Source organism: Perca flavescens, chromosome 19 (assembly GCF_004354835.1).
Source record: "Perca flavescens isolate YP-PL-M2 chromosome 19, PFLA_1.0, whole genome shotgun sequence".
In the NCBI taxonomy this organism is placed as follows: Eukaryota; Metazoa; Chordata; class Actinopteri; order Perciformes; family Percidae; genus Perca; species Perca flavescens.
Window position 1 is genome coordinate 25972975 of NC_041349.1, and position 23817 is coordinate 25996791.

Consider the following 23817-nt stretch of genomic DNA (forward strand, 5'->3'; position numbering starts at 1 on the left):
TATGATTGCAAGACAAGTGTCACACTGCAACACCAGAATGCTTTTCTTGTCAGTTTATTAATGTTATGTAAATGTCACAGCATTAAAACGTTTAGATATTACATGAAATGACTGCAATAACTGACAAAGACATCTATTCTCTATGATAAGCACAATGGGCAAATTTATAAAAAAAAAAAGAAGAAGAGCACACTCTTTCTCTGTAATGTAGCTCGTCAGTTCCTGCAGATACTGATCAGAGACACCTCATTTTTCTGTGACTTATAGTCACAACTCTTTTTACAAAGTCGTAAAACAAAAGAAGCACAAATGTATGGGTCATTCAATAAACATCGATCAAGCATCCAAGTAAAAAAAAAAAAATAAATACTTGTTCCAGCAGTCGGCATTCAGTTGAAGGTTAAGAGTACACACTGTAGAGTAATACTGAGTAAATCCTTGAACAATGTATGCTACAGTGAGTCAGATAAGCAATTTGAAGAATGGTTGAGACATTTGAATTACCATAAATTCTAACATAAAAGCCAAACAATGGTCATAACAGTAGGGGCCATTGCCAGCACAAACAAATAAAGCTCTGTTGCTAATACAGATCGGGTAGAAAATATTGAGGAGGGATTGAAAGACTTGTGATCTAAAGGCTCAGATAAGAAATTCAGCATAATGTAAATTTCTACCCCCTTGATTCCATCAGTACAACAACAGTCCAGTGGATTTTACTTGTGAAAAGGATTAGGTTTAGATTAATTTAATGAAATGAAATGCCTACTGAACGTTTCAAATTAAAAGCCTACCTGGAACGCAAGGAGTTATGCCAATTGAGCTTCTCGGTTGACTTGGGAGCATCTTGATTTATCATAAAGCAGAATGTGTTCGTCAGATCGGCACATCACCACATTAGGCACAACTAATATTTGTATAATTAAAAAAATATCCGCATAAATTTTGCGTAGCTGACTCAAGAGAGCCGCGCCTTCTTGAACTTATGTTGTACTCTGTTGTACTGATGAGAGTGATGCTTTGCGGTAAAAAAGCATCCTCAATTTATGTAAAGACACATCATCAACAGTAAATTCATACGGAAGCAGATCAGAAAACACAGAGGCTTCTTACTAAAATGTGATCAAATATAGATAGAAAACTAAAAAATTACAAATAAAGGCTGTTCCAAAGGAGAAAATAGAAGCCTGGCTACTATTTAAAAAATTCACGTTACGCTTTCGATCAGTCCAGAGTAGATTCAGTAAGACTTTTAGTATACTCCTGATCCTTTCCTGTCAAGGTTGTCAGAGAATTCCTCTGCTTCAACACCATCTCGGACGTGCTCACAGAGCTGCGAGCGGTGCTGCGGCGTCGGGCAAATTCTGCCAGATCCTCAGCCAGAACGCTCTCCATCACCGCACCCATGGAATGCCTAATCTTATTGCACAGGTCAGGACAGCTGAACACATACAGAACGGGGTTAAGGACACTGTTAAGGAAGCTGATGGTTGCTGAGATTGGGAGTGCATTGCTTGCAAATGACTGCGCAGGATGTCCAATGGGGGCCATCACCTCAATGATGAAGAAGATGTGGTACGGAGCCCAGCAGAGTACGAAGCTCACCACCACGGCCACTACGAGCCGAACGAAACGGAAAGGGCGTCGGCAGCCTCTGCGCGCCAAGCGGTTGTTCACGGCAGCGTAGCTGAGGATGATGATCAGTAGAGGGATCAGGAAAGCTAGAAAGAGCTTCATAAAGGCCAAGGCCTCCTTGCGTTCCTTACATAAAGACGCCAGGTCAAATGGTTTAGCAGGGAGGAGTTGAGCATAATTGTAGTAACATTGGATCTGGCCGCTAGGTTGGGGAATGGTGTCACGGAATATGTAGAAGGGGATTGTGAAGAGGACAGCCAAGGCCCAAATCACCCCACATACCTTTCCCACACGTTGGACATTCCTGTAGTTCTGAGCCCAGACGGGTTGCAGCACCACCAGGCAGCGGTCCAGAGAAATGGCCGCCAGCAAGAAGCCACTGACAAACATGTTGAGAAAGAAGATGGAGGAATGGAGGCGGCAGACGGTTTTGCCCAGGGTCCAGGTCTTGCCGCGGGCCATGTAGAGGGTGAAGAAGGGCAGGGAGGCGGTGGCCAGCAGGTCCGAGGCTGCGAGGTTCAGGATCCAGACGCTGATGACAGAGCGACGGACATGGAAGCCCACTACTCCGAGGATGAGGAGGTTTTCTATGATGCCAATGGTAGAGAACAAGCCATGGAGGGAAATGGCGAACACGCTCAAAGAACTCATCTTGGCTGTTTGGTTTGATGCGTGAAATATGCTGAGATTTGTTTCCATCTGGCTGTCAGGACAGGTCAAATTTGATAACGTCATACTGAGCTGATGTCCTTTAACTCCCTTTTGCTGCACACTGCTGAGATCTACAACAGAAATCAGAACATGTTAACGAAACAGTCGTTAAGTGGCAGAATAGTTTCTAAAATGTCTGTTAGTGTCTGTTATAATGTATGCAGTACATATGGTGTCAGGGCTCAGAGGTTATAAGGGAAGTTTTAGCTCTTATTTCTAAATGGCTATTCTACGGAAGAGAATTAGGGCCACATGTGAAAAATGTTATTGATTCCTGAGTTTAAAGTCAGAATTCTGAGTATAAAGTCAGAATCTGGAGAAAAGTTCTGAGTTTAAACTCAAAATTCTGACTCAGAACCACATGTGGCCCAAATCCTCTACCATACTATTGAGATAATGTTCATGACATGAGCAATATGTCAGTTTGTGGTTACAACATGGCAATAAAGTCATTTTTCCATTATAGGTACTTAATGTACCATGAATCTTTAAAGGTCCCATGGCATGAAAATGTTGCTTTATGAGGTTTTTTAACATTAATATGAGTTCCCCCAGCCTGCCTATGGTCCCCCTGTGGCTAGAAATGGTGATAGGTGTAAACCGAGCCCTGGGTATCCTGCTCTGCCTTTGAGTAAATGAAAGCTCAGATGGGCCGATCTGGAATCTTGCTCCTTATGAGGTCATAAGGAGAGAATTTGGCCCACCCATGAGAGAGAGAGACATCATGACTTTCAAATGAGCAAAGTGGCAGTTGGTCAAGGCCACACCCCCACCCTCCACCTTACCCCCCTCTCTCCTCCTCAATAGCTACAGACACAGAAATGGCACATCCTAAGGAAAGCTCATTGTTTGACTGGCTCTAGTGGCTGCAATTCTGCACCAAGACTGAATTTCGGAAAGAGACTTCAGATACAATATTATAAAAGCATCCAAAGAGCACCATGTCATGGGACCTTTAAATAAAGCTAGTAGAGCTCCAATTTACTTCTGTGTGAACCTTAAGTCTTAAAGCTACAAAAAGGGGAATTTGCAACTCTGTTTGCAGCCTTTGTGGTATCTCTGTGCAGTATTTCTTTGAAGTCTTATCTTTTACATTTCCTGTCTGATCTGATTGTGTAACAACTTGCCATTGTATATGAAGCATACATACAGTAATAAACTCAAAATCGAACCTAAGTTTTTAAATTGCACACTTTTTTATGTCATGCACTGAGCAGGATGCACGTGGCTTATCCTGGTAAACACAGATGCTTGGATCGGAAATCACATAGCTGTAACAATAAAATGTGCTAACACAAAGATTAGGATGAAAACCTGAGGTGTTCACATTTGAAATAAAATGTGTAATGCTCAAGACGTATCACATTTTTCTTTTACTGACTGAAGAAAATATTAGTTGGACCGGACATTTGTGGTGACTTTGCTCTGCTGCTGATGCAAACTGCAAAAGCAAAGAAAGAAGCATTGCAAATATAACTTGAAGTCCGGCGTTATGTCTTAAATGCAACCTTTTGTTAAAAGAACCGTAATACACATCGATAGACATTTCATATATTTCGCAAGCATGTTAATTTGATTTGTGATGGGTGATAAAAATGACACTAGTGATGTTATCTGGCTCATTACGAGATAATCACTCTAAAACTGAAACTTGTAAAAAACATTGGCCTCTCCGTTAACCGTTGTCCTTGCTAAACACACAGACCTACTCCTGACAAAAAGTGACTTACCTGTTACTCTGTTTCAAGGCTGAAGAGCTCTGTGTCATGTGTTTGACATGTCATGACACAGTACCCGGCACTAGCCTCAGGGGCGTACAATTGCAGTAGTAGGAAGTCACAAACCTCAAAAGGAACCTAAACTAACCGCTAAGTGTGAACAACCCAATTTCATTTGACTTTTCAGAAGTCAGGTCTTCGATATGAATAAAGTCTGTTAGATACTGGTTTCTTTAAAAGAATGTGAAAAAATGTGTCTTTCATCTACTGTATGATTTAAGTTGACCAATTTATCACAGTGCACAGAGATATGTGCGGCTTATCATTTCATAATTAGTTACATGTATTTAAACTAGTTTAATTACATTTTGCAGTAGCTTGCTGGTAGTTCAAATGCATTTGCCTAGTTATTCAAGTATGTTCATTACGTATTTTTGTATCTCCTTTTTTATACTATGTATATTGTATTATGTGTTAAATGGACCTGTGTCTGCAATAAAGCTTTATTATATTACTTTGTTGCTATTTTTAACTTAATTATTGAAACTACAAACAATTTTGGGTCATAAAGGCGATGCGGTTTTATTTTTATTTTACCATTGCTTCTCTACTGTACTGTAAAAAGGCCCTGGACACCCACACAGGTGTTTTCAGTTATTTTAGCTGATTAGACCTGACCACGACAACCAAAGAAAACAGACTACACCCTCCTAAAACCGCGATGGCTGCACCTGATTGGAAGAAAATAGTTCAAAAAAATGTGCTTCTGAAACAGTTTTGTGTGAGAAATAGGCTATGCTGAATGTCTTCATTTTAGATTGACAACGGCCTATGCGATTTTTGTGAGCTTTTGAGAGGCGGCGAGCCGGAGGACCGGGCAACTTGACACCCCACTTCTTGAAAGACTCCGCAAAGCTACCAGAATGCATTGCGCAGCTGCTTACATAGACAGTAAATGGGAAGCAGGGAAATGACGCTTCACAGTGGACACGTACTATCACTGGGTAATCTCACATTGCCAGGCCTATCTCCTCAGTGCTGGGAGTATGGTCTGGCTACACCCCTACCTATTCTGGGATAGGTCTGGCTTGCTCTGGCTTGCTTGTATTTCTTTAAACCAATCACAACCGTCCTGGGCGGTGCTAAACCCCGATAGCATAGATCGCAGAAGGTGAGGGACAGGGATGTCAGGCTTTTTCCCAGCAATGTAAATACATTAAGCCAGGCTAAACTGTGTATTCATGTTTGGTGCAATACCTGGACTTGTCTCACTGATTGACAAAACCAAAGCTGACATTCTGAGTTGCACTTTTCCATGAATAGTCGATTTTTTTTTTTTATACTTTTTATTTAATTTATTTGTGGTTTATGTATGACCTGTGAACAAGTGAGCATGTTTTTGCGATAAATTGAGTGGCATTTTTTGCTGGCATGTGACTTTTATTGTTTTATTTTGTTATAATTTGGTAGAACATGTATCACACTGTCAATTTGATAGTTTGAACTACTTTTTAAAGTAGCTTCAGTTAACCAAACAAGATTTCTCCCTATAGTTTTGCTGTTGTTCAACTTATTCCAGTGTGAAGTCAAAGTAGCTTACCAAACACTGTTTGTCTAATCTGTTGATCGACACAAAATGAAAATGAAATGTCCTATTGCAGTCTTTTTTTTTTGCACAACTTGCTTTTTGGCATCCGAAAAGTGTCTGATGACCTATTACCAAAATCACTTTAACGCCCGCAGTATGAACATCAAAGCATACCCATATGAACAGACCACAATGACCTGGATATGCTAACATAACAGGAAAACAACAGCATGAAGGTAAAAAAAGTTGTTTAAGTCAAGTTTTTTAATTACTTTAATCCTAACCAGAACTCTGCTTCAACAATTACAATCTAGGATAAAGATGGAAACAAATCACATATTGATGTATCTAAAGAGTGAAAGATTTTGTAAATTATAGCCCCCACTTAAACACCATTAAAAGGTGCAGTAGGTAAGACTTACTAATTGTCATATTTGCTGAAACTGACCCTATGTTCCAGTAGAACTACATGAAGCAGGTAATTAAAAAAAAAATCCAGCTCCTCTGGCACCACCTACAGCCTGTAGTGCGATTTGCATAAATCCAAAGCTCCCTGTTCAGATGCGCCGATCAGTGCCGGGGGGGTATCTAACTGCGTGTCAATCACTGCTCATGCACACACATTCATTCTCCCTTGTGGGTGAAGGGGCTAAGGAGACCGTCTTGGGCTTTAGCAAAAAGGGGGGAGGGACTGACAAGTTGTCGATGTTCAAATTAGTTGGGTCCTGGATCTTCGCAATCCTACCTACGGCACCTTTAAATTAGTCTATCTCCCACAAATAGTCAATGTCTTTGTCAAATTATATTAACATTTCTCCTTAACATTGTTTATGACTTTGGAGCTATCCTGTATTTTCATCCTCCCCATAAACCACTAAACTATCTACCACAGTGCCATTCAATTCACCATTCAAGACAAGTCGAGTTCAAAGTGAGCAACCGTGATACGAGATCACAGTTACTTTAGGTTTAAAATGTCCTCATACCAGTTCTGAACTGGACTGATATCTGGTACTATGCACCCCACTACTGGAATGGACTACAGATCAAACTGAAGTCAGAGACACTAGTTCCTTCTTGTGCGTGTGGTCTCTTCTTCACAAATTATAGTGATCTAAAAAAATTATTCTAATCCTGCTCTCGATAGATCTAAACTAGGCCTTTAACGCTGTTGCGCCCTCCCCATATGCTACCCAGGGAGAATAAACTTTATATTTTTTATTTTAGACGATAACCATCTTTATATCCAAAGCGTTTAAGGAGTTGGATAAACATATAAACACACTGTATTTTCTTAAGTGCAAGATTTAGTTATGAAGGTGCCTCACTGCTGTGTTGAGAGCATATAGTGTGCTTCTTACACATGGGCATCAGAAAGCTGAAGACTAAACAGAAGCAGAAGTTAACAAACATGAGAGTTGTAACATGGTAAAGAATGTGTGTGCCAATCCCTCTTTTACATACCAAACTTCACTGTTTCTAAGAGATATGGGTTCACGTGTGACCTTTTACCCACTGTGATGATGTAAATATCTGTGACTCGTCATCACAGAGCAAATACAACCCTCAGCTTTGTGCTGTATTCAAGGTTTATACTGACACCTGCTGGCCCACTGTGGCGTTGACACATTTATTTTTGTGAGAAGCCGTCAAAGCTGCCAAATAGTACCTCTGTGCATTTCAATGATAGATATTTTTTAGTCTCTTTTTCTGTGTTGACATAATACAAATTACAGTTTTTATCATATAATACTTTTAAATACATGACACATACTTATCATAATAATAATAATAATAATAATAATAATAATGTTCAGACAGATAGACTGATAGATAGATAGAAATTATACTTTCTATAGTGTAAAAGACAAAATGTGAGTAAACAAATAAAATAGTTATTGAATAAACAGAAAAAAAAACTATACAATAGGTATCAACATTATACAAGTATACTTAAAAATAATAACTTAATTAAGTGGGGAAATAACTTCAATTTCATACTGTACAAACAGTACAAATGTGAGTTGGACATAGTGCGCGGAGTGCAAAATGAAATGCAAATTGTACTGTAAAGTTATTGTGCAGTTATGGATCAGATAATATAAAGATGTTGAAAGACTTATGCAGGGGCAGAGTTTTAAAAGAGATCGTTAGTAGCACAAATCATCATGAGGGCAATAGTTTTTCAGATACTCCTACCTAAGGTAGAACAAAACAAGACCATGTTTTTTTCTTACTTTTCTTACCCTTCCTTTATGAAATAGATGGTTGTAATATAACATCATGTAAAGTGCTGAAATTGATCAATATATTGACTTACACCCTAACCCTAACCCCATATGCGGAAAAAAATGCAGAATACAACCACTCATGTAATTTTTCACCTATTGCTTGGATTTGGTCTCATCAGTATTCAGGTTAAGAAAGTGAGAGGCCATCCAGTCTTTGATGGCAGCGAGACTAAAGACATGGGTGTAATCAGCATAACAATGGTTGGACACCGCGTTAAAGTGACAAACAACATGGCCAAGGGGTAGCAGATACAAACTGAATGGAGCCAAGTCAGACACGTCAGATGAAAACCAATTTAAAGCAGTACCACCTATTGAACCCAGTCCCAGAATTTGCTCTTATTAGAAAATAATGATAATGGTAAGTTTTCCTGTCCATACTCATTGTAATGTCATTTGTTTGCAAGGTTGTTTCCGTGGTGCGGTTCTTTAAAAAGGCCAGACTGAAAATTGAGGGTTCAAAGTGGTGCTTATGAGTTTTTGGCAACTTCTATCTGAATTTTTTATTTGTTTCTCGTATAAAGGGATGTGCTTCTTTTTCGGTTGTTACATTACATTTACAAGCGAACACAAAGCTCGATCCATTTCATGAAGTCAAGGGTGAGGCCTAAGCCTTGGCAATTGAGACTTTCAGTCGACAAAATACAAAGATAGAAAGATAGTTCATTAGGGAAGTTCTGATGGTCGGATCTCTTATGCCATAAATGAGAGTACTCAGACATCTACGGAAAATGAAAACATTCTGTGCATGCACAGGTAATTTCCTTGTGACAATTATCAAAAGAGCCATGAAGAGAGACTGAGGCCTAGCTGCACCATATGCAGCAGCATAGCGTTACGAGCTGAAGTTTTGTCTGCAGGCTCTCCAGATCCTCAAATGGAAAATCTAACAGTATAATAACTCGTGTCAGGATATACACAGTTTTAAACCAACAATTTTTTCTTTTCAGACATGGGAGATCAAAGTCAAGTTTTTTCTATTAATTCTATTTACATTAGCAGACTTATCTCCACAACGCTGCGGATGAAGGTCTGGCTAGTCCACACATACATTCCTGGATAGGAGAATAAACAGTTTTTTGCATTTCTTTAAACCAATCACATTAATTTTGGGACGCCGCCAAGCTCCGGACGCAGCTTCCGTTGCTCTGCAAAATAGTATTGTTTAAGAACTCGTTTAGCGGAACATTTGCCGTAAACTTATTCTTTGTAAATCTTTACAATCATTCCCCGAAAAAACCAAGCAGGCCTGCCTTGTTGCATGATCCAAATGTTCTTTGATACTTGCCATTTTCAGCCTGTAACATTTCTCAGAGGTTCCGCTTAATACCGCTTGATGCGACGGAAGTTTAAAGGTGCTCTAAGTGATGTGATGTTTTTTAGGCTACAACATTTTTTGCCATATACAGCAAACATCTCCTCACTATCCGCTAGCTGCCTGTCCCCTGAACACACTGTAAAAACACGCGGTCTCTGAAGACAGCTCAGGCTCCACAAATGGCAACAAAAACAAACTGTGCCAACCTGCCCCACGAACCATAACAAACAGTGTTCCAGCTAATAACTGACAATAAGGAACACGTTGAGCCATCATTGCAACAGCGTTAGCACGTAGGCTACTTCCACATGACTCAACCAACTCCTTCTTGTCAGTTATTGGCTGGAACGCTGTTTGTTATGGTTCATGGGGCAGGTTGGCGCACTTTGTTTTTGTTGCCGTTTGTGGAGCCTGGGCTGTCTACAGAGACCGCGTTTTTTGACAGTGTGTTCAGGGGACCGGCAGCTATATGTATGTGACAAAAAATGTTGTTGCCTAAAAAAATGTGTCACATAACTTAGCGCACCTTTAAAGTTTAACTCAAAGAAAGCAGAATGTGAGGGACATCTAGTGAAATTTTCAGAACTTTCCCATAAATCAACCGTCTTCGATATACCCTACTTTGGACTGAACGTTTTTATTTTTTTACTTTGCCTTTCCTGATTCCTGATTAACTCCCACAGGAATCATAAACCATGTCAACATTTACTGAAAACATTAACGAGCAAGGTTTTGAATATTTAATGTGTCTAAATGAGTTATCAGGAGACTAGGTCAGATGGGAAGGGTTTCTATCCATGACTCATTACTATTTTCAGCAGCTGAAAAACAACATTGCCAAAACAACACTGACATTCAAGATTTAGCAAAAGGCACCTGACAATTAAGGAAACATGTCCGAAAACATAACAAACAGTGACTCTTAGAGGTGCATAAAACTAACTTTCTGTCATATTTGCTGAAACTGACCCTATCTTCCAGTAGAACTACATAAAGCATGTAATTTAGAAAAAAATCCAGCTCCTCTGGCACCACCTACAGCCTGTAGTGTGATTTGCAAAAATCCACAGTCCCCTGTTCATTTACACCAATCAGGGCCAGGGAGGGCGTCTAACTGCGTGTCAATCATTGCTCATGCACACGCATTCATTCTTAGGAGACCATTTGGGCTATAGCAGAAAGGGGGCGAGGGACTGAGAAGTTGTTGATGTTCAAATTCTTTGTCTAAGTCCTGGATCTTCACAATCCTACCTACAGCACCTTTCATTTAAAAAAAGTTATCGGACATCAAATGAACTATGGACCCCTTAATTAAAAAGGGGTATTTTGCATTTTATGTGGGGCGCCCAGATAGCTCAGTTGGTAGAGCGGGCGCCCATATATAGAGGTTTACTCCTTGATGCAGTTCGACTCCAACCGGTTTAACTCCGACCTGCAGCCCTTTCCTGCATGTCATTCCCTTTCTCTCCCCTTTCATGTCTTCAGCTGTCCTGTCAAATAAAGACCTAAAAATGCCCCAAAAATGTTAATCTTTTTTACGAGCAATATTTATTTGACAAGACATTTTATTTGTTGAAAAAGTACACTACAGTAGGTTAATTATTTCTGCTTCAAACTGTATTCATGTAATAAGTATGTAATTATTTACTACAGTTTGTGAAAGTTTACGCCATCTTGCCTGTTTAGGGCTTACGGTCAGCTCTGTGCGTTGCTATGATTGTTGTACACAAACCAACTAGCCAACAGTTTGCAAGGGATGCATGTCCTAAGGAAAAAGAAGTAGAAACACAGCTCCTTTAAAACATTATGAAAGACTTGGATATCAACGTGTTTTTGGATATGCGCAAACATCTGTGGTAGAAATTGCAATATTTAGGGGAGATCTTCGGTCAACGATGTCTTTTAAGAGTTTTATTTCTTGCAAGAAAGGTTCAGTACATCACAGAAGAGTCTAAGATAATGAACAGATGAACTTGAAAGCATAAGGTACTTATGTATTTCTGTTGCTGGGCAGAAAAAGGCCAGGTTGTGACCGAACTGAAAAGGCCAAAGAAAGGTTAGTGGGAGACTGGTTGGAACCAGAGGGGTGTTGCACAAAACCAAGATAAGGGATTAAGCTGGGATATTCAGGTTATCCTGGATGAATTTAGCTTTGACTTGGTTGCACAAAAGCAGGTTGAATTAAGCCCAGCCAAGTTACCATGGCGATTTATTCTTTGCAGCTAGCCTGGTCCAGAGCAGGCTAACAGCCAGGCTAAAATTAATCCTGGAGTCTGATGTGTTAAATCAGCTGCCGCTCTGATCCGAAATAAACGTGTTTAACAGTTATTCCGTTGTCTTCTGAATGTGTTCTGCTTCATTTTATTAACATGCATTACTTGTCACTATTGCTGTCAAGAGTTTAATTTAAATCCTACTACTGCAGTTGTTGAGATGGTAATGGTAAAAAGTGGGACGATACGGAGGAAATGGGCTTTTCCTCCGCTGCTGTCCCTGTGAAATGTGCCCCCGCCCGTGCAATGTGGAAAGGCGGGGGGAGGCAGGGGGATCCTCCCACACGGTGCAGCGGACTCTAAAAGCATCAGTAACGACGACAATGGCACCTGATCTAATGTCCCTTTTTACCAAATGGGAGTGAGAATGTGTTGGAATGCCACAAAGCTTCTTAACCATTTTATTTTGGTGCTGTCACTTGTCATCTTCAAGCTTGGGAGTGAGAAAAAAAAACATAACAGGCTACATTGTTTTACAGATATGCTTACAGCGTGTATTGAAGTCACTTCTTTTTCTAGTTTTTGTCCAGTCATGCTTGTTCTGTATGATAATTGTAGAAAGATATTTAGAATTAGACATAGCTTATGGAGATCTGTGCATATGGCTGTAAAACATATTCTCGCATTATGAATAAGCTTTGAAATTAAGCCTAGTCCTTTTAAATTTCCCAGGAACAAGAATTTTTTTTTTTATTTATATAGTGCTTTACAGGCTACTCAAAGACACTTTACACTAAAACCAGCACATTTAGCGCATAAAAACAGATACAGCAATAAAACAAGCATATTAAAGCAATTAAAACGTGGAGTGACTAAGTAGATTTTTTTTAAATCCATATGTATTCAGTCGGTCCGCTATTGTCTGTCAGGCTTTTTTTTCCGTTTGATAACAACAGCCTTATTTCCCTTTTTGCATATTATATGTTTCACCTCCTCGTAAATTTCCATCAGAAGCATGGAGCGAGCAGGGTCAAAAGGGCATGGATACTTCAGAACATTCTGTCTAGACATGCTGTCTGAAACATTTGTATAAAAAGTAGAAACTGCAGATTCAGAAGAAAGACTAAGCACCAGTAATATAGATTAGTAAATTTCTTTTACACATCGCAATGCCGACCTTTTCAAGAAGGTTGATGAAGGAATGAAGGAGGGAGGCTGTGTTTGCACCGCACAGTCTGACAAGTCCACCACCGGTGGAACAACCCAGTCTCACGGCAGTTCGTGAAATGGTCACGTTATTTGATCCGATTCGTGTAGACGGACACGATTATGTCGTTTTTTTTCGTGGTGGTCGGCACGAATTTTAATGTAATGTATTTCAATGGCATGCATATTTAGTGATCACAGCACGACTACGGTAGGGAGTTGTATGAAATGGCGAAAATCCGTGTAGGGAGGTTGGACGGTGTGGTGGATGGGTCAGACAGCACAGGACTTTCACCCCGGAGACCAGGGATCGCGTCCCGCGTGTGGCGTCTTATGTCCCCGTTGTTCTTTTCGTAAACACAGCCGTCCTCGTCTGGCGTGTCCTTTCCCTGTTCTTCTTTTCCTAAACCCAACCTCCGTATAAATGCTTCCCATTCCGTGGTGAGCACCACGGAAAAAAATGACATAATCGTGTCCGTGTACACAAATCAATAAATTAACAAAAACGTGACCATTTCACGAACTGCCGTGAGACCGTGTTGGGTGGAAAAATTTGAAAAAATTCCTATGTTGCACGGCTGCATCTAAACAGAAATATTAATGTAATATTCCCTTTCATTAGCCACGTGAACAGCTCAGTCGGATTATTGTCTTTTTGAGGGGCAAAAAACGGAATATTATGTGCATGTAAACATAGTCACTGAAGATTGAAATTTGCTCCATTTACTTTGGACTTCTTTAACTTACTTGCCATACTTTTTCTCTACAAAAGGTAGTCATACCCTCTCCATTGAGCATTGTTGATTAATACCCACAGGAGGTAATCATTTTATCAATATTTAATGAAGACATGATGATGAGTAAGGGTTTGAATATTTCATGTGTCTTAATGACTTATCAGGGGATTGGGTCAGCTGTGGGGATTTATCTCGTTGTGATACCTTAGAGTATTTCACCAAACTAAAAACAATATGTCCAACAACAACAACAGACCTCATTATTTTAAAAATGTTAGCAGAAGTCTAACTTTCACTGACTTGCATTTACTGTTCTTTTCTGTTTTCTTTTGGGCCTCAGATGTTAAAGAATATACTATTAGAATAATTGATTTTACATTAATAAATCTAATGTAAAAAGCATAGAGACAAGCTGCCGTTATACATTTTAACACAAGGATACAACAAATGACCATCAGATGTCAAAATCAAAATCTGGGCAAAGGGGAGGAACTGAAATGGTAGGCCAATCAATAGGGGTGGGTTGGGTTGGTGTAGCATAGTATCAAGATATTTTCCGTGGCAATACCGTATCGATACACGGGCGCAAAGCATCGATCTTTTATTAAATAAATTGCAACCTTTCGGTAATAGAATAACATCAATTGCTTTTTCAGTCCACTAGATGGAGAACTGAATTGAGATGAACAAACCAGATCATTTTTTTATTTTAGATAAAACAGATGTTGACAAAGTTTCTCTCTCTTGTGTACATAATTTGAAGTTGGAAAAAAGGTAAGGAATTGCAATATATCGCAGAATATTGCAATATGTTTAAAATCGCAATAATCCCGTATCGTGACATAAGTATCGTGAGAATATCGTATTGTGGGGCCTCTGGTGATTCCCACCTCTACCAATCAAACAACCAGTTTTTTTTTAACAACTCCTAATAACTCGTAAAGCTTTGCCCCAAATCCATCTGATTGGTGTCCCACACTCACTCTATGGCTTCGCAGAGTTTACAGTGGATTCCAAAGGCAGGGACTTAAAAAAAAAAAAAAATTAAATAAATAAAAATTGTCAAAACATTCATGGAAATTTCTCAAAATACTCCTGTTGCAGATCATCCTTCTCTAATGGGATTCTGTCATTATATTTAGGAATGAGTTTGGAGAACTCGTTACTTATTAGGGCCTGAGCAACAGAGGAACTGAGACTAGGCCTAAGCACAAGCCTCTTGTCCATGACTACATCCTGGTAAATTGTGTTTTTCATTAGCACTTTTAGTCGCACAGAGCCAAATCATGGCGTGCTAATTTGTGTCCTTCACCGGGGTCCCTCTGCATAGCCGAATTTTTACCGCATCCAAAGCAGTTAAGCCAGCTTTAGGTCAAATGATAACATCAAACTACACCGCGGTCACATGTTTAAAACAGCCCCCGTGGGGCAGTACATAAGAAGAACGGTCATATATGTTGTTTTGGGAGTCATTGAAAATGGACCTTTTCTGTTGTTTAGGTGAGCAAGTGTTTGGTTAGATTCCTGCTGATGAAAACCCAACCCAATTTCTGGATTTTGCTGATTTATAATAGGGGACTTTTGTTGTGAAGAATTTATAGGAAATCTTACAAAAGAATTCGAACAAAAACAAATACACAACAATTCGTATATCTTACGATATTATGGCAACCGACAGCGAAGTTTAGTTGACCTGTTATGTGACAGTTAAGTTAAGCCGCCGTTTCAGTTAACTTCAGCCGACAAAAGGCAACTGTGAGCCGGGTACTGGTCACCCTGAGATGACGGTCGTGACAGTTAAGTTTATCTACAAAAATGTGACTGTAATGCGGCGACGTGACAGTTATAGCATCAAAACGACTAGTTAGAATAAGAAAGAAGTTTGTAGTTTGTGTTAAAACACCAGTCTTCCCAGTACTTCTGGGACATGAACACCCATTTCCTGGGTAAAACTCTTGTGTTTGCCCCCTTAACTTCTTCCTGGCCCCCCCAGTGCTTAAAAGTCCTGTGTTTTGGGAAATAGGATTTGAACCAGCATTAAGCAGCAGATAAAACATTAATTTTTTTTGCCTATTTTGTAAGCAGAATTTGATTGTGAGTAATTCAATTGTGCCAAAGGCTGTTTTCAAGTCGAGAAATACCTTATCAACTTCAACTTTATATCTTCCGTAAGGAAACAATTGGTTGTTGTAGCAGAGGGATTTGCTCTGAAATCAAACTGCATTGGGTGTAGAGTATCAAGCTGACTGACCGTTTTGGTGCTCAACATTTTTCTGCTACCTTTGTCAATAATTACAGTTACTTATAAGTGGCCTACATACTGCTGATGTTGAGAGAGGCTTTTGTGCTTATTACATTCTCTACAGTCTTTTTTATATTATTAGTATATGTGTATATGTGCAAATTAGAGATGTTCCGATACCGGTACCAGTATCGGTATCGGCTCCGATACTGCCTAAAACGCCGGTATCGGTATCGGGAAGTACTGGAGTTTATGCACCGATCCGATACCACGTAATAAAGCCCTAAAGAAAATCTACATTAAAGTAGTTTATGTTCTTTTTCCGTTATAACTGACTGTCAAACTGGAGAATAAAAGAAAGTTCTACGGCATTCATTGTTTGTGTTTGTTCATTTTTCACAAAGAGTTTAACCTGAGTCGGACCGACAACAGATAGAGAAATAATATCACATCCATACACGGATAGTAGTATACAGCGGTTAAAACATAACAAAATATATAACACACTGGTATCGGATCGGTTCTCGGTATCGGCCGATACGCAAGTTCAGGTATCGGAATCGGTATCGGGAAGCAAAAAAGTGGTATCGGGCCATCTCTAGTGCAAATGAATGAAGTAGACGTTTTGGATAGATGCTGTTGTTGTGGCCATTAGGGAACAATCGATGACAAGAACCAGGGGCGTGGAATATGATAGAAGGGGAGTTACACCAGCTGAACTGGGTGTGAGGACGGAGCTCATAAACAAACCGTGCAGACCTGCGCTGTCTGCATTGAAACAGACACACAGCCTCTAACTCTCCAACTGTCTGCGGAAGATGAATGTTCACGAGTTTTGCTTGTGAACTAACCAGGCATCCCTACCCTTCCAATGGATGGATGCAAGGATGGATCTTCACGGATAAAAGAGGACAAACTGAAGGAGACGAATAATCGTGCTTTGTGATATCAATAGGTTCATATTTTGGATTTCTTGAATGTTTCTCTAAGATGTCATATGCAAATGAGTCTCAATCCAACAACACTGTTGGACTGCAGTATATGGGGTTCCTGGAATTAGTGCTGTTTTCCACTGTGACTTCAGTGCCATGCTGTGTGTTTCTCTTCATTAACGGGACCATGTTATTCACCTTAAGGAGTAAAGTGGTGTTTCGTGAGACCTCTCGTTATGTTCTACTGTTTAACCTCCTTTTTGCAGACACTGTACAGATGTCACTCGGTCAGTTACTTTTTATACTGAATGCTTTTAGAATAAGGCTGACATATCCTGTGTGTGGTGTTTTTACCATGCTTGCTTACTTCACAAATGTAATCCCCCCTCTCACACTAGTGGTGATGTCTCTGGAGAGATACGTAGCTGTGTGCTACCCACTGAGACACTCTACAATCGTCACCATCAGGAACACAGCCGTGGCTATAATGGTGGTTTTGGGCTTTAGTTCACTAAATATCCTCACACAAGTTATTTTACTGTTAGATTTTAAATTTGAAAACCTGGAGAGCCTGACGATGAAAGAGAACTGCGTCAGAGAAACCATGCGTCTCGGCTCAGTGTCTGATCTTTACGATAAAGTGTACGTTTATTTTGTGTTTGTTTCAGCTGGCGTGGCAATCCTTTGCTCCTATATTGGTGTGTCGATAGCAGCGAGGTCGGCCTCCACAGACAAAGCCTCAGCTCGTAAGGGTCGTAACACGCTGCTTTTGCATATGGTGCAGCTGGGCCTCAGTCTCTCCTCAACCATACACAACCCACTGCAACTGGTGCTCTCAAAGGTCCTAGACAAGAAAATATTTGTGCGTATCCAAATTGTCCTTTATGTGTGTGTTATCATCTTTCCATCATGTCTGAGTTCTCTCATCTATGGAATTAGAGACCAGACCATTAGACCCATCCTGATAAACAATCTTTGCTGTCAGTGGAGATGCGCACTTTCCCTCTCCGTCGTCCCAGCCAAGGCAAAAAGCAGCATGCATATCACTTCATAGATCAATATATTTAACAAAATGTGTTTATTTTTTACTTTTAAACTGTGTAGCGTGGCACTTTAAGTAAAGTGGGATTTATTTTATGTACTGTATATAAGTACCTACAGTAGATAAATACTTATATTGGATAGAAGAGATTGTAGCTGAGTGGGTCTTTTTTTGGTCTCTGTTTTATTGTGCTCTTTTGGGACTTACAGACAATAGCAAGGAGGTAAAGTTTCAGAGCCACAGGATACACATGACTATAATGGGGAGCCTTGAATCGTTCAAGATATATGAGCTTTAAATATGTACAAATGTGTGAGAAAATGTTTTATGTGAAAATGTGATCACTTTCAGAAACAACAAGAGCACCTTTTATCATTTGCAATGAGGTGTAGTCCAATAATAACTTTATAATACAATCACAGAATCATGAAAAACATCAGGGACATTCCTCAGCGATGACATGAATGTGTACAATATGAATTTATTGTTTAAAACATTTAAATTGAATAGCCCTATTAACTCTTATTCTGAGATGTGTTTGTAAATTCTGAAATTGCCATTGTTGAAATGAACAACATTGCAAGGTTACAGTGCAAATGTGTGTGTGTTAAAGATTAAAATGTATATCTTGAATGCATACTTTTTGCAAAAAAAAAAAGCTCCAGTTCATTAACTCTTGGGTCTTATTTAAGTAACTTTGGCCATTATTTCTGACATCGTAGCCAGGGCTGGGACTTTCATGATATGATAGGACATGTGTGCCGATGAGATTTGTATTGCGATTTTCATTTGGTGCGATTCTAGAAGTATTGCGATTTGTTAGTATTAAGTAGGGGTGTAAGAAAAAATGTATACCCTTAAATTTCGCAATATTTTATTTTGCAATACTGTATCAATTTGTAAGACATGTAAGACATGTAAGACAGTGGTTCACGTTTATGCTGTGTTTAAACCCTCTACTGCTAGATGGCTATGCTACTCGCTAGCTACCACTAGTGTCCTTGCCTAACAGTGCCAGACTTTTTGCTAGAAGCTAACAACGTAGCTATATCTTCAACATGAACTTTGGCCTACTTTAGCATATAAAAATGTGCTCACTAAGAACCTGTGAACCACAATCCCTAACTGGCAGTTGGATTTTCTGTGTACTGAATTGTTTACCTAAAGTAAACTTCTTTGACTTTTATGAACATGTCTTTTTTTAAATATTAGTTTTCGTAAATTATACTTCAAAAAAATCCCAACATATCGCCTTACGCACAGTATCGAAATATATTGCAATATATGAATCGTGACCCATGTATCGTTATACGTATCGTATTGCCAGATTCTTGCCAATACACAGCCCTAGTATTAAGTATTGTAATTTTCTTTTCCTTCTTTAATAAAAAGAAATGTTGAATAATACACTTCTAGAGACAATATATCATGAGACATTAACTTGTTGTCTAAGAAGACTGCACATCACATGTCAGTCAGTCTGACATTTATTTAATTTGTAAAGTAGTACATAACATGGATTTTCTGCATTTTCTGCTGACAGTCTGTTTTGCTGGAAGCCATTTTTCACCGCAGAGTTGCCAGAAAGCTGCTACAAGCCAGGCTAAAGCTAATAGTTAGCCTTACAAAAAACAAGAGGTCTGTCCTAACTAATGGTATGGTTCGGAGACGTGAAGCTGCAAACGTAACACTAATCTACAACAGAAGCCTGTGTCTGATATAACGTAATTTACACTGATTTACAGTAAGTGTTCATGGATACACAAAGTTTTTTGCTAGTGCACAACCTGGAATTTAGAGGAAGCAACATGCATGCATTATTAATATCATTGACTTTAGCCTGGATTGATAGTAGATATGAATACAATCGTGTCATGTGAGTCAACCAGTGCATTATACTGACTAATTTCCCTCTACAAAAATAACTTCAGAAGATTAGTGACAGTGTTTTTTTATTTTCTATGTAGATGCACTCCCCTACAAAATCACCCCAGTAGTCGAGAATGACTTATCTTTTCCAAATAGAGCGATTTATGTTATCTTGTAAAAATGACATAATTGTTCTTATCGCAAGATATAAATCGCAGCAAAAAAAACCAATTGCAATGTCAGTATTTTCTAATATCGTGCAGCCCTAGCAAGCCGTCAGACGGACTGTAGAGAAGCCAACAGTTTATCCAGAATATCTAAACCACTTTATTTGGAAGTCAAACTGAAAGTGAGCACACCTGAAACTAAGTAACAATCTGTCATTGCAATGGAATTCCGTCTGCACACGATAACACTATATTAAGTACAGCAGGTCAAAGTTAAACCAGGGAGTCAGTCTGTAAACTGGGATGGATATTTATATAGACAGTTTACTTACAATTTTAACGTTAACCTTTGTTTTCTCTAACAAATGTGTTAGTCTTATATCTGTGGGTCTGTCTGATCATTTGACTGCTCATGTTTCTGGGATGGGTGTCGCGGTCACAGGTTGTTGTTTATCATTTTGACATTTTCGACTGTGATGGACATCGACCGATAACCTCATTCCTTAAAGACCCCTCCAATGGAAATCAAGTTTTTAACCTTGTTAACATATGGTGTTTTTTATGTACTGTACTCTAAGACAAATTCTGACCAAAATAAGCAGTCAATGCCATGGCTGAGCATATCCGCCTTGGAACTACAGTGTTCTAACTCGAAAACATGGACTTAGACAACACATTCTCACTCCCAACCCTAACCCTATAGTTTTTCTCACATTTACAGAAACAAACTTACAATTTTCAAAACTCCAAGTACAATCGTCCCACCATGTGGTACCTTCAGTACATCACCCTATGTGACCTGCAGAAGGTGATTACTCCATCATAATAATTAACTCCTAAATAAATAAATCATTGCCATCATAAATCAATCAATCATGTTTCCCCAATCATCAATCATTTTTATTTAATGTATATTGTTTGTTTGTGTATGTGTGCTGTGTCTGATATTGCTGGAACACCATTATTTCCCATTTTTTTTGGGATCAATAAAAAAAAAAATATCTATCTATCTATCTATCTATCACCAACAAAAGGTTCATTTACCATTGCTTAGACCAAGACAGTCAAAATGCAAAGACATCTTGGCAAATGACAGTCTACTCCGAAAATGTGATAGTTACCCACTGTGTAATAATGTCCGGGTGCTAACATTGTATACTTAGGCAGCTAAATCATATTGAGCCATGTCACACACTATACTTTCTCATTGTATGTACGCACCGGCCAATTGCAAATACATAAAGAAAGCTTGTACAGAAAAAAAGATATGCAACAGCAAAATTATCAGGAAATACTACACAAAGCTTGCAAGAAACAAGAAAATATGTATCCACCTCATGGGTCATCCAATCTCCTCTCTGTCTTGACAACATTTTATGGACATCACACCTGATATCGTACCTTGCAATGCAATGAGGGAAAAATCTTTTGGCATGATTCTATTTTGCATGTAGGGATTTACACAATGAGCATGTGTATAATTGCATTTGGGAGTTATATGATTCAATGGCAAATGAATGCAAACAGTTTAGATCTACAAGGCTCACTCAGTGCATTTTGTGCCAAAGCAATTATAAATGAGTCACGTAAACGACTGACGTAATGTTCATATAAATAGTCACAGTTTAAAAGTCATTCGACGATGGTGCCAAAGCGATTGAGAAAAACTAATACTACGTAATCTTACAGCGCCGCGGTCTAGCTGCTGCTATGCTCCACATTATATCCAGCTACAAAAAAAGCCTGAAAGTCGGAAGTTAAAACGGAAGTACAAAGAACGTTATGATGAAAATTTACCTTTGACCTTTTGGATACAACATGTCTTCACTTCATAATCATATCCTATTGAACATTTGTGTGAACGTTTCACATAATTCGTGTATGAGTTCTTGAGTTAAAATCTAGTCAGTTCCTCCTTAAGTCCAAGTGGACATTTGTACCAGATGTAATGGCATTCCCAGCAGTGGAAAGTCAGTGGTGAATCAAGAATCAGACATCTTCATCTTGAGGGTTGAATATGTTGTTATGTTGAGGTTACGGTTAGTCTGTGAAGATATCCCTGAAGGCTCACTGGACTTAAGAAGATTCTACGATACGATCTACCGTATACTGTTCGACTTTTCTATTTCATTTTCTATGCATGTATTATTAATTTGTACTGTCCACAGCAGGGGGAGCCATTTACTTTCCTATACACTATTTGCCTCCCTGCCTGCTCTCTGTTTCTTACAAGATAACTTCTGCCAGACACACTAATGTTGAAGAGATGAAACTTTTTGATGCAATCGGTGGGGTAGGGAAAGCTCATTTGTTGTCATGGTTCTAATCATTCAGGGGACATTTGGACCTTATTTGATTGTAAATTTAATGGATCTTGTATTGATCGCACCTTTCTTCTGATGACAGATGGATTTGAAATAAAATCAAATCAAAATAGGGATGCACCGATCCGATACTTATCTGCCCATCCTTTATGCTAACCCAGCTGGATCGAGTATCGTGACAATAGGGCTGATCTATTCAATTTCTATTCAAAGTTTAAAGTGATGGTTCGGAGTAATTTCACCCTAGGGTCCTTTGCACCATGACCTCGAGCCAAACACCCCCCCAGAAGCTTTTTTCAGCTGAATAGCTTAACGCAGGGGCTAATGGATCCGAGAGTGTCATAAAACGATGGATTGGAAAGTTTGTCAGTACACCAGAAGTGTATGTACATAACACAAGCCTGCTGGCTTCTCGTCTCTGCTGCTGCTGTTACTGTGCTATTAGCGCCGTCTACATATTACAACACAGAAAAAGAGATGCAACGAAAATATTTATTAATTTTTATTAAATTTTTTTAAAGTAAGTGCTGTAGTATAACTAGCAGGAGACAAGTTATAATTGAGGTAAGTTTGGAGACATTACCTTATTTAATCATTAAATTAATAAATATTTGTGTTGCATCTCTTTTCGGTGTTATACTTGTGCGCCGGTGTGTGCGTCAACTAGTAGATGACACTTGTCTCTTTTTGAAAGAATTAAGATCAAGTGGCGGTCATGTTGGAGGCTTTAACAAGTTTCTCTAAGGCCTCACGTCTGACAATCAGAATAGGAGTGACATTTAAACATTACATCATTCTGATATAGTGTTAATTTTGTCACCTATTTTTAATTTAGTCTTAGGCCAAAATTTTTTGTTAGTCAAGTTTTAGTCGACTAAAAGTCTCGTCATTTTAGTCTAGTTTTAGTCAAAAGAGAACTCAAGGTATCTTAGTCAAGTTTTAGTCAAAACATTTTAGTCTTTTTTTAAATAAATTATTTCTGATAACCATTTCAGTCAAATAGTTATAACAATAAATGCTATAAAGTTATATAAATAATGAGCCTCTTCCTTATTTCACCAGTAAACAACAAAAACAACCACTGCATGGGGAAAGGATATTTTACAATAAAATAAATGCAGCACGAAACTGGCGAGGCGTATTTCAAGTGAACGGCAGCTGCAGACTGTCGTACATCTCGTGTTGGAAATAGAGACAAACCTTTACACCGTTTAGCTGTCAGCATTTTAACTGTGTTAAATCCAACTGCTAGCTAACGGTATGCTAACGTTACCTGCTGCCAAGTGTAGTGTTAACTAGCTAACGGTATGCTAACGTTACCTGCTGCCAAGTGTAGCTAGTGTTAACTAGCGCCCCGTGCAGCAATGTTTCGGTTGACTCTAACGTCCGTTGAGCATCAGAGAGAAGCGCAGGCTATTCGGTCCGGTAGATAACGGTCGTTAGGGCACCTGTCGGTGCCATAGCAACGGGTCTCGGTAACAGTTGAATATTCTATCTCTTGATGAAAAAGTAGAGACGATTGTAGACGAAAATGAAGAGAGATTTTATCTTAGTTTTTATTTTATGCAAAACATTTTAGTCTCGTCTTTTTTTGTCAACAATAATGCACGTTAATTTAGTCTTAGTCAGCGTTTTTGGACATTGGTGCAGTCTCGTCATCGTCTCGTCTTAGTCATGGAAAAAAAGGTCGTTGACGAACATATTTAGTCTTCATCTGACGAAATTAACACTATTCTGATAAGACATCAAAAAGGGGTTTAGATGAAAAAGCAAATCACTACACTATATTACATGTCATTTAGCTGACGCTTTTTATCCAAAGCG

General features: G+C 39.0%; 2 protein-coding genes across 3 annotated transcripts in view; one reads left to right on the forward strand and one right to left on the reverse strand.

Moving 5' to 3' along the window:
- Positions 1-90: 90 nt before the first annotated feature.
- The window catches only part of LOC114545323 (prostaglandin D2 receptor 2), a 57705-nt gene continuing 33978 nt past the window's right edge, over positions 91-23817 (reverse strand). For both annotated transcript variants that reach the window (XM_028563597.1, XM_028563596.1), the window contains exon 2: positions 91-2417. In XM_028563597.1, the coding sequence (XP_028419398.1) occupies positions 1225-2370 (1146 nt within the window). In that variant the 5' untranslated portion in view covers positions 2371-2417 and the 3' untranslated portion in view covers positions 91-1224. The remainder of the gene's footprint in view (positions 2418-23817) is intronic.
- On the forward strand, positions 16350-17645 carry LOC114545430 (odorant receptor 131-2-like). The gene is made up of 2 exons (XM_028563700.1): positions 16350-16382; positions 16650-17645. Exons 1-2 carry the CDS (start codon positions 16350-16352, stop codon positions 17643-17645), a joined length of 1029 nt encoding a protein of 342 aa, XP_028419501.1.

What these genes read in the sequence shown, in the direction of transcription:
- LOC114545430 (XM_028563700.1), top strand. Translation starts at nt 16,350, where the DNA reads ATGATAGAAGGGGAGTTACACCAGCTGAACTGG. An exon ending in AGTTACACCAGCTGAACTGG is followed by an intron (nt 16,383 to 16,649) that starts GTGTGAGGACGG and finishes TGTTTCTCTAAG; the next exon opens with ATGTCATATGCAAATGAGTC.